Source organism: Microchirus variegatus, assembly GCF_963457635.1.
Source record: "Microchirus variegatus genome assembly, chromosome: 14".
Taxonomy (NCBI): Eukaryota; Metazoa; Chordata; class Actinopteri; order Pleuronectiformes; family Soleidae; genus Microchirus; species Microchirus variegatus.
This window is the reverse complement of record NC_139815.1, coordinates 3,853,769-3,867,891: the sequence shown is the minus strand read 5'-3', so window position 1 is coordinate 3,867,891 and position 14,123 is coordinate 3,853,769. Positions and strand designations below refer to the sequence as shown.

The 14,123-nt window shown below is 40.7% G+C and overlaps 3 protein-coding genes across 4 annotated transcripts; 2 read left to right on the top strand and 1 right to left on the bottom strand.

Moving 5' to 3' along the window:
* Positions 1-664: 664 nt before the first annotated feature.
* rpl12 (ribosomal protein L12) lies at positions 665-3,610 on the top strand. Of its 2 annotated transcripts, none has more exons than XM_083901157.1 (6): positions 665-808; positions 1,784-1,857; positions 2,207-2,305; positions 2,404-2,485; positions 2,578-2,664; positions 3,460-3,610. In XM_083901157.1, the coding sequence occupies exons 1-6, from the start codon at positions 772-774 to the stop codon at positions 3,576-3,578; spliced, it is 498 nt and encodes a 165-aa protein (XP_083757283.1). In that variant the 5' UTR covers positions 665-771; the 3' UTR covers positions 3,579-3,610. The 2 variants fall into 2 exon arrangements, with proteins under 2 accessions (XP_083757283.1, XP_083757284.1); XM_083901158.1 differs by having other exon boundaries at positions 761-901.
* A 965-nt stretch (positions 3,611-4,575) lies between these two features.
* On the bottom strand, positions 4,576-7,091 carry pole3 (polymerase (DNA directed), epsilon 3 (p17 subunit)). Its single transcript, XM_083900508.1, has 4 exons — positions 6,732-7,091; positions 5,702-5,787; positions 5,275-5,393; positions 4,576-4,909 (listed from the first exon to the last, which is right to left on the bottom strand). The coding sequence occupies exons 1-4, from the start codon at positions 6,795-6,797 to the stop codon at positions 4,719-4,721; spliced, it is 462 nt and encodes a 153-aa protein (XP_083756634.1). The 5' UTR covers positions 6,798-7,091; the 3' UTR covers positions 4,576-4,718.
* Positions 7,092-8,344: 1,253 nt separating this feature from the next.
* Positions 8,345-10,939, top strand: thap11 (THAP domain containing 11). The gene has a single exon (XM_083900418.1). It carries the CDS (start codon positions 8,526-8,528, stop codon positions 9,375-9,377), a length of 852 nt encoding a protein of 283 aa, XP_083756544.1. The 5' UTR covers positions 8,345-8,525; the 3' UTR covers positions 9,378-10,939.
* The last annotated feature ends 3,184 nt before the right edge of the window (positions 10,940-14,123 follow it).

The following is a 14,123-nucleotide window of genomic DNA, read 5'->3' as shown; positions in this document are numbered from 1 at the left end:
CCAGAAAATGACTTTGGTATAAGTTGAAGTCACTTTTTTTTTTTTTTACAAGGAGCTAGGATTGAGCCATAGTGGCTGGTTCAATTCCTGGCTCTGCTATGTGTCCTTTAGCAACACACATAGCCCCATGTTGAGGAGTGTGAATGGGTGAATGACAAAACTATAGCAGTATATCACTATATCTCATAATTATGACTTGGTGTCTCACAATAATGATTTAGCATCCCATAACAGTGACCTAACATCTCATAATTATGAGATAGTATATCATTATGACTTAGTATCTCACAATAATGACTTAGCATCTCATAATTATGACTTAGCATCTCATGATTATGACTTAGCATCTTAAAACCATGACTTAGCATCTCATAATTATGACTTAGCATCTCATAATTATGACTTAGCATCTCAGAAATAATGACTTAGCATCTCATGATTATGACTCTCTTTTTTAGACTAGGCTTCCATAGAGTATACTATACACGCAATCGTGATTTATTTGATTTGATCTTGTTTTAATGTGGGAGAAAACAGCCGTGAATAATTGGATGTATGATGAGAGCCCGTCAACTACGTCACTATGAGAAGTCTGTACTCTCGCGAGACCTGGAGAGAGTATATAAACGCCCACAGCCTCTACTCGGTCTCTTTTTTCTTTCTCGCTTTAGCGGTGAAGGTGCAACAGTAATCGGTCGTCCCGAGCCCGGGTTCATCCGACACCCTCACCACATCACCAGGCTGAACTGAGCCCACATCCAAAGCGACACCATGCCACCTAAGTTCGACCCTACCGAGGTTAAGACTGGTACGTTTTACTGTTCGTGTCGCTGACACACGCTGAAGCTCGTTCAGAGCCAACATGGCGGCGGTGTCGGCCTCTGGCGGCGCTGAGAAAACGGTAAAAGAAAAAGGACTCGAACCTCCACCAAAAACTAAACTGACGGTTGGTTTCGTGTCCGCGGAGTTTGATGTGTTTGTCGGTTACAATGTGTGGAATTGCTGAGTGTTATGTTAAGATGGGTTTGTGGATGACTCCACGTGGTAAGGTTTTTTGCCACGATGCTATTAGCATTAGCTTAACAGCGTTAGCATAGCTATTTAAAATGAGGTTAAACTTAACCTGCCCCGTAATTATACCCTTAACACTTGAATCAACACGGATTTATTAGATGTGGAAAACGTAGTGTTTATGTACTGCATTGTATTTGTATGCATGTTTTGCCCACCTGAAACCTCTTTTTTTATTACATCTTAAATGCAGACTGAAGTAAAGTACTGTCAAAATACTGAAAATGGGCTTTAATCCAGTTTGGTGTAATCCACAGAATTGGATATAAAAGACCAGAATCAATATTAACTAACTGATATTGACCAAAATATCCCGTTAACTTGTTAAACAGTGAAACATAAAAGCATAGTATTAAAGTTTCTAGTAAGCATTTGTAAGTAGTAGTAATGCACCAATATGATGTAGTAGAAGTCGAGTCATCAGGATTATTTCTGTAAAGGTTTAAACATCAAACAAATTTTTTGGGGCATTCTTTTTTTCAGCTGTGTCTTTTGTTGGTCTTGGGCCAGTCTGTGAAATTGAGATGAAATGGATTAAATTAGGCAATCATTTTTTATACATATTCAGAATTCCATTCCAAGAGCACACTCGCGTGATTGTGACTTGCTGTTCATTACCTCAGAATTTTACACTGTTCCTTTAAACATGGCATGTTGTGTAGCATTGTTCTGTGGATCTTATGCAATCCTGGCCATCTCTCTTTCTCTTTAGTGTTCATGAGGTGCACAGGAGGAGAAGTCGGTGCAACTTCTGCTCTGGCCCCCAAAATCGGACCTCTGGGTTTGGTGAGTGTTCGTTAATGTCCGTGTATGTGAGCCTCCCGCCACTATGCCTGTCTAAACCAGTGACTGAGTATAATCCAGTGGTGGCTCAGAGTGACCCAACTTTAGGAAACAGGGCTGTTCACATTCATGGGCCGCTCTGTGCCGTAAAGTCTGGAACATTAGGAACAGGGGGTGGATAGGGTGCTTGTTGTGATAATTATACTGTAAATGTACGCATATTTCCTGCTCCAGTACAGTAAAACAGCGTTTCTGCTTTACCTCAAAGTGTCACCAGTGGAAGCTCGGTGTACACTAACCAGGGGTCTTTAGTTTTGCAGCAATTGACCATATTTTTCCTCTTCCCCTTCAGTCTCCCAAGAAAGTTGGTGACGACATTGCCAAGGCAACCGGTGACTGGAAAGGCCTGAGGATCACTGTGAAGCTGGTCATCCAGAACAGACAGGCAGCGGTATGTCCACTCCTGTTTGACCATTTTGCACTTCCTGGTCATCACCAGACTCCGCCCAGTCTTTGTCTTACATGTGAATACCCTTCCTGTGTTTTCAGATTGAGGTGGTTCCCTCTGCATCTGCTCTGATCATTAAGGCTCTGAAGGAGCCTCCTCGTGACAGGAAAAAGGTCAAGAACAGTAAGTGACCTTTTGAATAACAATGTATATTTTGAAATGATTGACTGGACTAGAGTAGAACATGAATTAAAATGCTTCCTTTTTGTTTGCAGTCAAGCACAGTGGCAGCGTGACCTTCGAGGAGATTGTGGGCATCGCTCGCACCATGAGGGAACGCTCCATCGCCAGGGAGCTCTCTGGTAAGAAACACTCCGACTGCATACGCTGCTGTGTCCAGCCTCCCGCCACTATGCCTGTCTAAACCAGTGACTGAGTATAATCCAGTGGAGGCTTAGAGTGACCCGGCTTTAGGAAACAGGGCTGTTCACATTCATGGGCCGCTCTGTGCCGTAAAGTCTGGAACATTATAAGCGTCAAAGTGACTGCAGATTATTTATGGTTGAACACTTTGAATTGGAAAAAAATGTACTCTGCAAATTAACTGATTATGTTGACTATTGTAGCTGCCACATTTAATTGATTAGTAAAGTGTTGCTTCAATTGGTGAGATTAAATAAAAATGAGGTCTTTGATTTTAAAATGTTTCTTATGAGTTGGAGACCATTAACATCTTAAGTGCTCGTTTTTCAGTACAATAAATACTGCCACCGTCTCTTGTGCTAATGTAAAATTGATTTTAACTGACGCGTGACTGAAACTGTAGGTAGGTGGTGATAGACTTCAAATGCTCCTAGTACTGTTGAATTTGCAGTGCAACACAAAATGAAATGCTTGTAGCCGTTTCTGGCATAAAAACAGCAGTGGGCATGTGTGAAGTGACCCGTGATTCAGTTGCATTAACACACGGAAACAAGGCGCTTGAAAAGGTGTTAAAACGTCTCTCGTTTATTGACGAGACAAATTGCCTCCATGTAGGAGGAAAAATTAAATGTTAATAGTGTCGACTTTAATCCTCCTCACTGTAATGAAACACTTGACGCCATGAATGTGTCAAAATATAAACTTAGCTAACACTTTGTTGAACCTCTCCTCAGGAACCATCAAAGAGATCCTTGGCACCGCTCAGTCGGTTGGCTGCACCATCGACGGCCGGCCTCCCCACGATGTCATCGATGACATCAACAGCGGCAAAGTGGAGTGTCCATCTGATTAAATGAGTGCTAATAAAAGAACTTTCACACAATGCTCATGTGTCTCTGGTTCTTAATCTTTAGAATTTAATATGTGTCCATACTTTGGGCTTGATGGGTCACTCAGATTTGATTTTTGCTGAGCCCCTTGAATGGTTTTTGAAAATTGCCCTAAATACACATGGGAAAGTGGCTGTTTTGCAAGAAAGTAGTGAGGTTGATATTTAAGTGAATTCTTACCACCTGCTGGTACATTGCTTGAAGCATGTAGACAACGCCTACACAGGACACGAGTCATTACTGGCAGCGCTATTAACTGTCCGCTTTCTCTGCTGTTAGAGTTTTAAGGAAGAGAGCAAATGGGTGACATGATGCAATTTGATGCCAAACAATGTTTAGGGACCCTGGGTAACCTTCACTTGGTGTTCATTAGGCACAACACCACCTGTTCAATTGCCTTCAAATGCACACATTCTCTACTTTGAAAAAAGATGTCTGAAGACATGTTTGTAAGAACAGGTTTGATCTCATACAAATCTTTATTGAAAATGTGGAAAATACCATTCATCACATTAAATTGTATAAAAGGAACAATGTGGGAACAGAATCAGTCTTTTCAGGAAAAAAAACATTCAAACAGGATCTTAAATAAATAGGTATGTATTATAGAACTTGACAGGTTCAAAATAAGGAAAACATGGTTCAAAATAAGTTTTTTTTAGTTTGCTTAACCAATGCCTCCTAGATTACACTACACTATTCTATGCATTTAAGGGTTTCCCTAAGCGAAGCAATAATTTTTTTGTATAATGTTATTAACCATTTACTTATTCAGATGGAGGGGGATAATTGATTAAATCTCATCCACATGTGAACGATCATGTGCTCAAACATCAGATTTTAACAAGCGAGTTAATTAAATTTCATTTATTTTCAGGGAATCCTGTTACAGGAGAAATTAAACAGGATTTGTATCAAGTGTATAAAAAAAAACATTGGCGACATCGCTGTTGTGCTTTATGTTGGAAGACTGGAGGGTGGACGTCGCCTCGCTGTAACCTGATGTAATGATTTGCAGTGATGTCACTTGTACGCATCATTGTACTGGGACGTACAATGGGGACGCTTTTATAAAGTGTTCGTGTTGGATTCGAAAAACATCCTCAGTTCTCCACCTCGTCCTCTTCCTCCTCCTCTGCTGCTTCGTTCTCTGCCTCCGGCTCCTCTTCCATTCGCTCCTCCTCCTCCTCTTCCTCGTCCCGGCTCTTGTCGTTCTCAGAGTCGACCTTCTTCTCTTTGTCTTTACGCTTCTGCTCCGACACCTCCTTCTTTCCTTTCTGGCCCTTTTTGTACACTGGTGACAAACAAAGAAACGTGAGCGGGAAATTTACAAAAACAGAATTTTACACCAAAATTGTACACAAAATTTAAACCTCATCTTTGGCTGAAAATGGGAAGTTTGACAAGCATAGCAACAGTATCTATGGAGTCTGCCTAAGCTTTTAAGCGTGAACAAAGTCCCATCTCCCACCAACTTGTGGACCGCGCTTTGTTTTTCTTTTTTGAGAATAAGACAGCTCACTGCTCATCTCCAAACTACTCCCAACATTCCCTTTAATGGAAACACATAAATGCACATTTTTCTGCACCAAATCTTTGAAAATACAGTTGTAAAACTGCGATGCATTTGAATGGAGACATCACTGAGGGCACACCGACCTTCCAAAGCTTCTCTGAGCGGCTCCAGGAATCGCTCAAACTCCATTTCCTCCATCGCTGCCAGGACGTCTCCTGCGTTCAGAGTTTTTCTCTTCGCCTTCATCGCAAAATTATTCGCACTGTGACAAGAAAAGAAAAACAAAAGAAATAATTAAAAACTGATTACGCTTTGGTTTGTAGATAAAAGGCATTTGTGAACATTTTATAAAGCAAACAATTTGTCAGTCAATCCTGTAAATAACTGCTAGTTGCAGCCCTACTTATTATAAACAATTTAATAACAAGCTGTATGTTTTTGTTCTACGTCTCCGTTTGCTGCTGCCTCCAGACTGAGATGTTTTCATGATTCTATCGTTTGAAGTGTGTGAATGCCTTTTGTGAATCAATACCCATGCGTTTGATTTTTATCGATTTGTTTTCTTCTTACCAGGAGGTTGCATAGAGCACGAACACGCTGGCGGCTTGGGAAATGGCTCTCCTGGCTTCTTTGGACACGTTGACTCCATCTGGAAGCTGTTGAAAACAAAGAGTGTCTTTATCGCAAAGACGCAACACATGACGCGTCTTCTTATCACACAACACACGCAGGAGGCTTTATTCGCTCAAAGAGAACATCTGTTGTACTGGAGCTCATTCTCCAGCTGACTCATTGATTTGAAAAGTGAGAAAAACACACAAGTGTCAAAATCAAATGCTTGTTTCATGAAAAACTTGGATCAATTTAACGGCCAAATTAACTGAAAAGAAACTTGAGCTTTTTCAGCTTCTTTAAAGTGAATATTTTATGCATTGCATAAAATGCATTATTATTATTATTATTAGTATAATACCTTTCTTGTCAATTGTGTACAAAATGTTAATTTTAATGCTCAAATGGGGAATTCTAACAATTCAAAATGTGTTTTTACCTAAGACGCAGGAACTGCCGTAGTTCCAATTTCAAAAATGAGAAGTCTTAATCTTTCCAATTTTTCCACGTGAAGGCAGCATGAGTCCTCTGCTTATTATACAAGATATATTGGACCCCAACTGCCCTGTGGGGGGCAGCATTGCACCTCTTATTATGTACAGCCTTCAAATTATTAATACAAGAAGAAGAGACAGCTCACTTTAATCCACTTCATCTCACATGCTGTTTACTTTGTATATTATGCCCACATTGAACAAAGTTAAGCATTTTATTTTTTTAATTCTTTCCTAATATGTTTGTGTTTATATGGGTGTATATAATGCACATTAATTGCCTTTACTTTTTGCCATTCCTGGTGGAGCTAAACTTGTAATTTTGCCAGTGATAAAATAAAAACCCCAAAGTGGATCCGCCGTTAAATCTATTCCGTGTAACAGAGCAGATCACACCGGTTCCGGTGCTTTAAACGGTCATAAACATAAGAGCTTTAAAGGCTAAAGCTAACTGAGGCTTCAGCCGGAGTTCAGTGTCCGCTCCCAGCACTCACCGCCTCCTTGATGATGCGGGTGATCACAGCGTTAGGTAGGTTCAGATCTTCTGGCCTCTCTGCCATTTCACCAGCCGTTCACAGAGTCCTCACCAACCGCTCACCGTTAGCCTGTCCGCAGGGGGGGTGGCTAATGCTTGGCTAATGCTTAGCTAACCGTCTGACAGGTCTGTGTTGTTTGCTCGTGGCTACCTAAAGTAGCCGGTTACCTCTCGTAGCCTCAGAATGGCTCGCGGATCAATATCCGTGTTACTCGGCGTTGACGGGGGATCGGTAAACGTTTTCCCGGTTAGACTTTGCGTGACGCTGCTCGCATGCCCATCACAGGCGGTTTGTTTTGGGACTTCTTTCCCGCGAACCGTCCACGAACCACGAGCTCTGGCTGGCCCTCCCACGTGACGTCACCATTCTTCTTCTTCATGTTTATCAAAGCAAATGTACGCACCACTGCCCCCTGCTGGAGGAAACTTGCACACATTTTTTACACAAACCTGGATGATATGGAGCATTATGGATTATTATTTATTTATTATTTTATGTATTTATTAATGCATTCTTTCTTTCTTTTACTTATTTATTCATTTATTGTCCTCCATAGGATCATACAGGAATTTCAGGTGGTTTTCTTAACTTGATGATTCTCATTTTGCCCTAAAGAAAGATTTTATATTGAAATGAAACTCTTTTTTTAATGTTATTAATTCAATATACCTAATACAACAAAATGTAAATTACTGGATAGAATATGCATTTATCTAAGCAAATATCAAGATAAAAATTGGTTGAGTTAATGTGGTGAAAGCAAACCAAAATCCATATATTTTGACTATAAAATGATACAAATGCTCTGTGGAAAGTGAAGGGAAAATTACCAAGAAATATTTGGTATTTTTATTACTAGGGAGGGACCAACTATGTCTACTTTTACAGACGATACTTGAGAAAATGAAAACATCCTCAAAAACAAAAGGTGAAAAAAATGACAAAAGATATGTAAATACTACAATCATGACATGAACTTAACTGTTTTTGATAATTCCGCAAACTATAAGTGATTTTGAAATCATGGAGAATTATAGCGTCTCCAAAATGCTCTTTATGTGGTAATTATTTACAATTATTGTATTTTCAGTATATTAAAAAAAAATATATATATATATATATATATATATATATATATATATATATATATAAACATGAGGTGAGTCATCAAAAAGGAAACATACAAAGAGTGTTGGGTGGAAAAAAATATAGTTTTATTGATGACTCGAACATTTCTATTTACTGGAGGGAAACACACACGCACACACACATATATATATATACATTTAATTTAATAATAATTTAATAAATTAATTTCTAATTTTTTATAACCATAATCAGCTCAATCCTGACCTGATTCTGCTCTCAGCCGAGCTTTCACACTCTGACCAGCAGGGCTGCTCGAGCGCAGACGGAGCAGGGAACGAGGCGCAAAGGCTCACGGTAGTTTTAGTTCTCGATGGAGGACGGTTGGTCTGAAAACACCGCGAACAACAACAAAACCGAACACCCTAAATAAAACACCGGGCTCGGGTCCGGTAGTAGCGCGGGGTGCGTGTACTCCAGGATCGGCTGAGCGCGAGGAGGATTCCGTCGTCGCGCGGGGAACATCGACTCGGTTTGGAGTGTAAAAATAAACAGGAAGTTGTTGTTAGCTTTGTGGGACGTGTAGTTCCGCTTGCAGGCCGCGGTGAGTAACAACAATAAATTAAGCCGAGCTTCAGCAGCTTCACCGCGGGCGCTGAGGTCAACATGCCCGGCTTCACTTGCTGCGTGCCCGGCTGTTACAACAACTCGCACCGGGACCGGGAGCTGCGCTTCTACACGTTCCCCAAAGACCCTGCGCTTAGGGCGCAGTGGCTGAGGAACATTTCTCGGGCCGGGGTCAGCGGCTGCTTCAGCACCTTCCAGCCCACCACGGGTCACCGAGTGTGCAGCGTGCACTTCTCTGGCGGGAGGAAAACATACACCATCAGAATCCCGTCCCTTTTCCCACTCCGAGGCGTCAATGAGCGCAGGAGTCGGCGGGGCAGAGGCAAGAAATCGTCTGCCGGGGTCTCCGCACCCGCCGGCGTCGCCGCTGCCGCTACGGCGACCTCCGGGATCATCATCACCAGCGTGCTGGGTAACACCGCGGGAGGAGCCGAGGGCACCACAGGCGGCGAGGCGAGCGACGACACCATCACCGTGGTTCAGATTGGCCAAAATGGGGAGTATCTGGGCACGGCGCGGCTGCCCGTCCAGGCAGAGGGGACATGTAACACCGCGGCGATGGGCAACACAGACGCGCTCACCGCCGACGACGCGCCGGTGGAAGGCGCCGCCGCTGCCGTTGCCGCTGCCGCTCTGCAGTACATCAGTGTGACCAGCAGTCCGCTCGACCACTCTTACTCCCTGACCACCGGGACAACGTCTACCGAGCTCCTGCGGAAACTGAACGAGCAGCGGGACATCATCGCACTGATGGAGGTGAAGATGAAGGAGATGAAGGCGACCATCCGCCAGCTGCGGATCTCCGAGGCCAAGCTGAAGGAGGAGGTGCGGGAGCGGGACCGGCTGTTGGTCGGGAACGCGGTGGCTTTAATCCCCCGGAAGATGATGTGATCACCGGTCACTGAGAGAGAGACGAGTCACTGCTCAGACTTTGAAAGGCAGCGATTCAAGACCTCTTTTTGTATAAAACTACGAGCGATGGCAGATTATTTTCACCACATAGAAGTTCATCTTTCGTAGGCTTGATGTGAAAAGAGTTGGCTGCCTAGATTAGGTGTAGCTGATAGTTATAAACTCACTGCTATTCTCGCAAATCACATGCATTTTCAACTGTTAACCTGCAGCCAAACTGAGGTCAATAACACACCTTTCATGTATCCACGTTAGAGACATAGATCTTACTACACATTTATAAACGGACTGATGCTAGAAGTTGCCTTCAGTTGTAAAACAAACAAACAAACAAAACTGCATTTAAACGTTTTTATACTACTAAAATTAGAGCTACATCCACACAACATCGTCTTCATTTGATAAATGGTTTGTCCCAACCTCAGACTGAAGACTTTGGGTTTGAAAAGTGAAGTCAGAAGTGGCATTTGGCCACCAGGGGGGGGCGACTCTGCTGGTTGCGTCTAGTTGCCAATGAATTGCTTCGGACAACTTCTGTTTTTTAAATGTCCAACATAGCTTTGGTCACAATCGCAACTCTCATGATTTCAAAATAAGAGTCTGTGGCCCAGATTAGCATCTCCCCTTGTTTTAAAGATCCAGTGTGTAAAACTTTGGTGATTTATTTTCTCTTTTGCCAGAAATTGAAGGCAAAATTATTAAAGTTACTCTTTTTTTAATAGGTGTGCAATCGCCCAACTGTAGTATTTGTTGTCTTTCTTTTACTTTCTTTTATTATTGTTTTATCTCAGCTCTCGGTTTAGACCACCATGTTTTTACTGTAGCCCACAATGGACAAAGTTTTGACGCCATCTGAAGGCTGCGTAGTTTATCAAACACGAAGGGTAAGGTGAGGGATCATTTCAGTAATAAACAATAAATGTTACTACATTTTACACACTGTATCTTTAAGGAAAAGCCCGGGGAGTCGGTTGTCTCCTCTGCAGTCGTTGAGTACTGTTATGACACGGACGCCGAGGTGAAAGTCAAAGTGTTGACGTTCACGCTAAAATGTTGCCCCCCGACGTTTGGAGCTTGCGAAATGTTCAAACGCCATCATTTTGGAAGCTCAAAGCAGAGTAGGACTTATGCAATTTTTAAATGAAAACAGTCGGATGTAGCTTCAGAGGACTGTCCAACATAACGAGTATAAGACGAGGCGATCTCACGTCAAATAATCTAGGAAACTGCCTTAAAAAAGTGGACTAAATACAGGTGTTAGTCTAGATTTTGTTTGACTAATATCATCTTGTGGTGTTTTTGTTTTACTTAATTTTGAAGTTGTAGCTTTAAAATAGCGAGTACAGTAGAGAACAGGTCTGTATGTCCACTGCGAGAAAAGAAAATGGTTGAAAAGTTAAATGAATGAAGTTACATGATGATAATGAAATCTAATTATGTTGAGAAGTTGTCAACCATTTTCTCTTTTTAGTGGGCTGTACTTGACCTGTACTGTGTGTGAAGATCATTTTATGTTACTGGAATATTTCACCAGGGCAGTGTGTCCCAAACCTTTTTTTTTTTTTTTTTTTAAACGAGGACCCACTTTTTAAAGATGGCAAACTGTCGCAACCCAAATGAAATCACGATAAGTGCTAACTTTTTGACAATGTAGCAGCTACTTTACAGCCTGTAATTCTGCTAATTTGTTTGGGGACCCAAATAAATGGGTTTTTTAAGTAAAGTAAAATAAAAACGGCATAAATTCTGAGATTAAGTCAAAAAAAAAAATCTGAATTCTGAGGCAAAAAAAATCTGTCAAATTAAAGTCAGAATTTTGAGGGAAAAAGGTCAGAATTCTGACTTTATTCTAAGAATGTATGCTGGGTTTTTTTTCCTTCCTTTCAAATCTTTTTTCTTTACAAGTGGCCCTAATCTGTCTTTGGTAATCGCTGCACTCTCGGGGATGCAGAACAGAGTGGAGATCACATGGAAACATGCCATATTCTGCATTTTGTAAATGGAAATAAACCCTGCGACACTCGACAATGTCGTACACTTCTGAGAGTATACTGCCCCCTACTGTTCATTGTGAGTTTCATCTTTGCAGACAAGTTGCGTGGAAACGCGAGGTAGCCATAATATTGCATATGTGGATGTATTTGAGCGAGTATATCCCTGGCTCTTTTTGTAACCAAACACTATTGATCGTGGCACAGTTATGGTGATGTAACCCTGACTTTATCTGAGATGCCTTCGCAGTTGTTTTCCTTTTTGCATTTGAGTTGCTCAAAAACATCTGTGCAATGGGGAAAAAAAAGGACTTTAAAGAATTCCTATAAAACTTGAAAGGCCACTCGAAGAATGAAATCATATTAAAAAAAAAAGATGTTTCTTGAGGACATTCGTTTGTTTGATTTTATTCCCCCCCATAGGAAATCTGAAGAGCGCTGCAACAAATGATTATTTTCATGATTGATTAATCTCTCCATTGAGTACTTGTTTGGTTCGTAAAATGACAGAAAAGGTTGAAAAGTGTGTTTGCCGAACCAGGAAATGATGATGTTCTCCAATGTCTTAGAAATAAAAATGATTTATTTGTTTAAAAGAGCAAAGACACCTGTGAATATTCACATTTAAGAAGCTGAAAAATCTGAAAACTTGGTTTAATAATTATTGGAAAAAAATACCCAAACAGATTAATCGGTTATCAAAATAGTTGACAGTTAATTTAGTCATCGATTAATAAACAATTTATTGTTGCAGCCCTCGTGCACACCTCGTGTTTTACGTGCCTGTTTTGGGGGTCACATTTGTTTTTCTTGCAATTTTTGCTGCAGCTTATACATATTATTACAGAAAATGATGAAAAAGTCAAAACGCCTTCGCATTTTGTCCACAAACCAGAGACATTCAGTTCATTGTCACAATTAAAGAAGCCGAAGAACCAGAGAATTTGCTTTTTATTTGAAAAAAAAGCAATTAATTCAACACTAAAAGAACTGGTAATGCATTTATTATCAAATTACTAATCATTTGAATTGTTCTTACTCCAGATATCTGACTTGAAACAAGGGCAACATGTGTCTTAAAACAGAAACTCACTGTAGTTTGTTTTAGTCATTTTCTTTTGAGTCGAGGCAGCTTTGACTTATAGTTAAACGCTGCATTGAGATGAAAATGTTGAAGTTTTGAGTGGCTGCAGAAAGTTCTGTCACGTGGTCACGAGTGTTGTTTTCCGGCTGTGTCGAATTGTGGGAAAATAAATAAAATTTGTATGATATTAATTGGCCCATCGTGATGATGTGAACTCGCCATTTACGCTGATGATTCACTGCTTTATGTTCATGCTCAGTTACATCTGACAGGTATATAAAGTGTCCAAGGAAGCTGTAGCATCGTTCTCTTCTTCTTTGGTAGGAATGCAACCTATTCCCTGCTTCTAGACTTGTACCGCCACCCGCTGGTGAAGTCAGATACTACAGGACCCTGACACGAAAGTTTCTAGAGGTTGATTCTAAAATTGAATGTGGTCAAGTGCCTTCTTATTTGAACAGGTAAAAAAAAGACTATTACAAGAGTCCAGACGTAAGGATATAAAAGCACGAATAATCATCTCCAATTCAACCTTAGACACAAGAGGTTTCAATATAGCGATATTACGGAGATGGAAGAAAAATGTTTAGAATAGTAGACACAATGAGCCAAGCACTAATCTGTGAGCAGATGTGCAGCATCTGCCTCGACCGGTTGTGGTGAAAGGGAATATGGGAGGTGTCAGAAAGAGAGGAGATGATTTAAAGGAAAGAGGGATACGAGGTAGTGACAGTAGAGAGAGACCAGGAGCAGATCCAGAACAGCATAATAATGATGGCAGTGCTGCCCATGTGTCACAGGCACATTAGTAATAATAATGATGATAACAATGTTGGTGCAAACACTGGATTATTTTAAAACCACTGCTTACAATTGTGCCGATGACAGATTTGGTTAATCTCTCTATTAGTTGACAGCTTTTGAACATAATTGCTGAACTGTTGAGCATCTTAATGCACTGAGGTGTCGATCGCGTCATCGTGTGAATCAAAGTCGAAATGTCTCATTCAAAAATACCCACTGTGCTGCTAATGTGAAACAGAGAGAGAGAGAGAGAGAGAGAGAGAGAGAGAGAGAGAAAGCAGATGAATGGATGGATAGAGAACATTGGAGAGAGCGAGGATCCCGATCCTAATCTCATCTGGATTTTTACTCTCAACAGTGTTGCATAATGCCTTAATCCAGGACTGTTAATCTGTGATATTTCTTTTGCACAGCGGCTGACAATTACATCAGACATCTTTACATTCTTGACATCCTTTGAAACAATTATATGTAACATTAAAAAAAATAAAATAAATTAAGATATACACCAGGAAATGTACAAGAAAAACTGTATATTAAAAAATATAATTTTATTTCAACTGCAGAGGCGGTGGATAAATAAAGATGTCTGTAAATCACATGACATTAAACCATATATAAGCAGTAGCTGGCATTCTGTCATATTGACCAAAAATAATAATATATATATATATATATATTTTTTAGAGACTCACAAATCCTGAAAACGTGTTAATCTCCAACATTTAGCAAAGGAAATGTCTAAAATGTCAATATTTGACAGAGGACTCTGTTGTATTTAGTGGGCCTGTCGTATTGATTGGTAGCAGTAGTTTAAGACCCAGACAGATTATTCCACGGTTAATG

Excerpts from the sequence above, each read along its gene's own strand:
- rpl12 (XM_083901157.1), top strand. The coding sequence starts at position 772 with ATGCCACCTAAGTTCGACCCTACCGAGGTTAAGACTG. Across the intron at positions 809-1,783 it reads CCCTACCGAGGTTAAGACTG|TGTTCATGAGGTGCACAGGA; the intron begins GTACGTTTTACT and ends CTTTCTCTTTAG. Across the intron at positions 2,306-2,403 it reads TCCAGAACAGACAGGCAGCG|ATTGAGGTGGTTCCCTCTGC; the intron begins GTATGTCCACTC and ends CTGTGTTTTCAG.
- pole3 (XM_083900508.1), bottom strand. The coding sequence starts at position 6,797 with ATGGCAGAGAGGCCAGAAGATCTGAACCTACCTAACGCTGTGATCACC. Across the intron at positions 5,788-6,731 it reads CCCGCATCATCAAGGAGGCG|CTTCCAGATGGAGTCAACGT; the intron begins GTGAGTGCTGGG and ends TGTTTTCAACAG. Across the intron at positions 4,910-5,274 it reads GCTCAGAGAAGCTTTGGAAG|TGTACAAAAAGGGCCAGAAA; the intron begins GTCGGTGTGCCC and ends GTTTGTCACCAG.
- thap11 (XM_083900418.1), top strand. The coding sequence starts at position 8,526 with ATGCCCGGCTTCACTTGCTGCGTGCCCGGCTGTTACAACAACTCGCAC.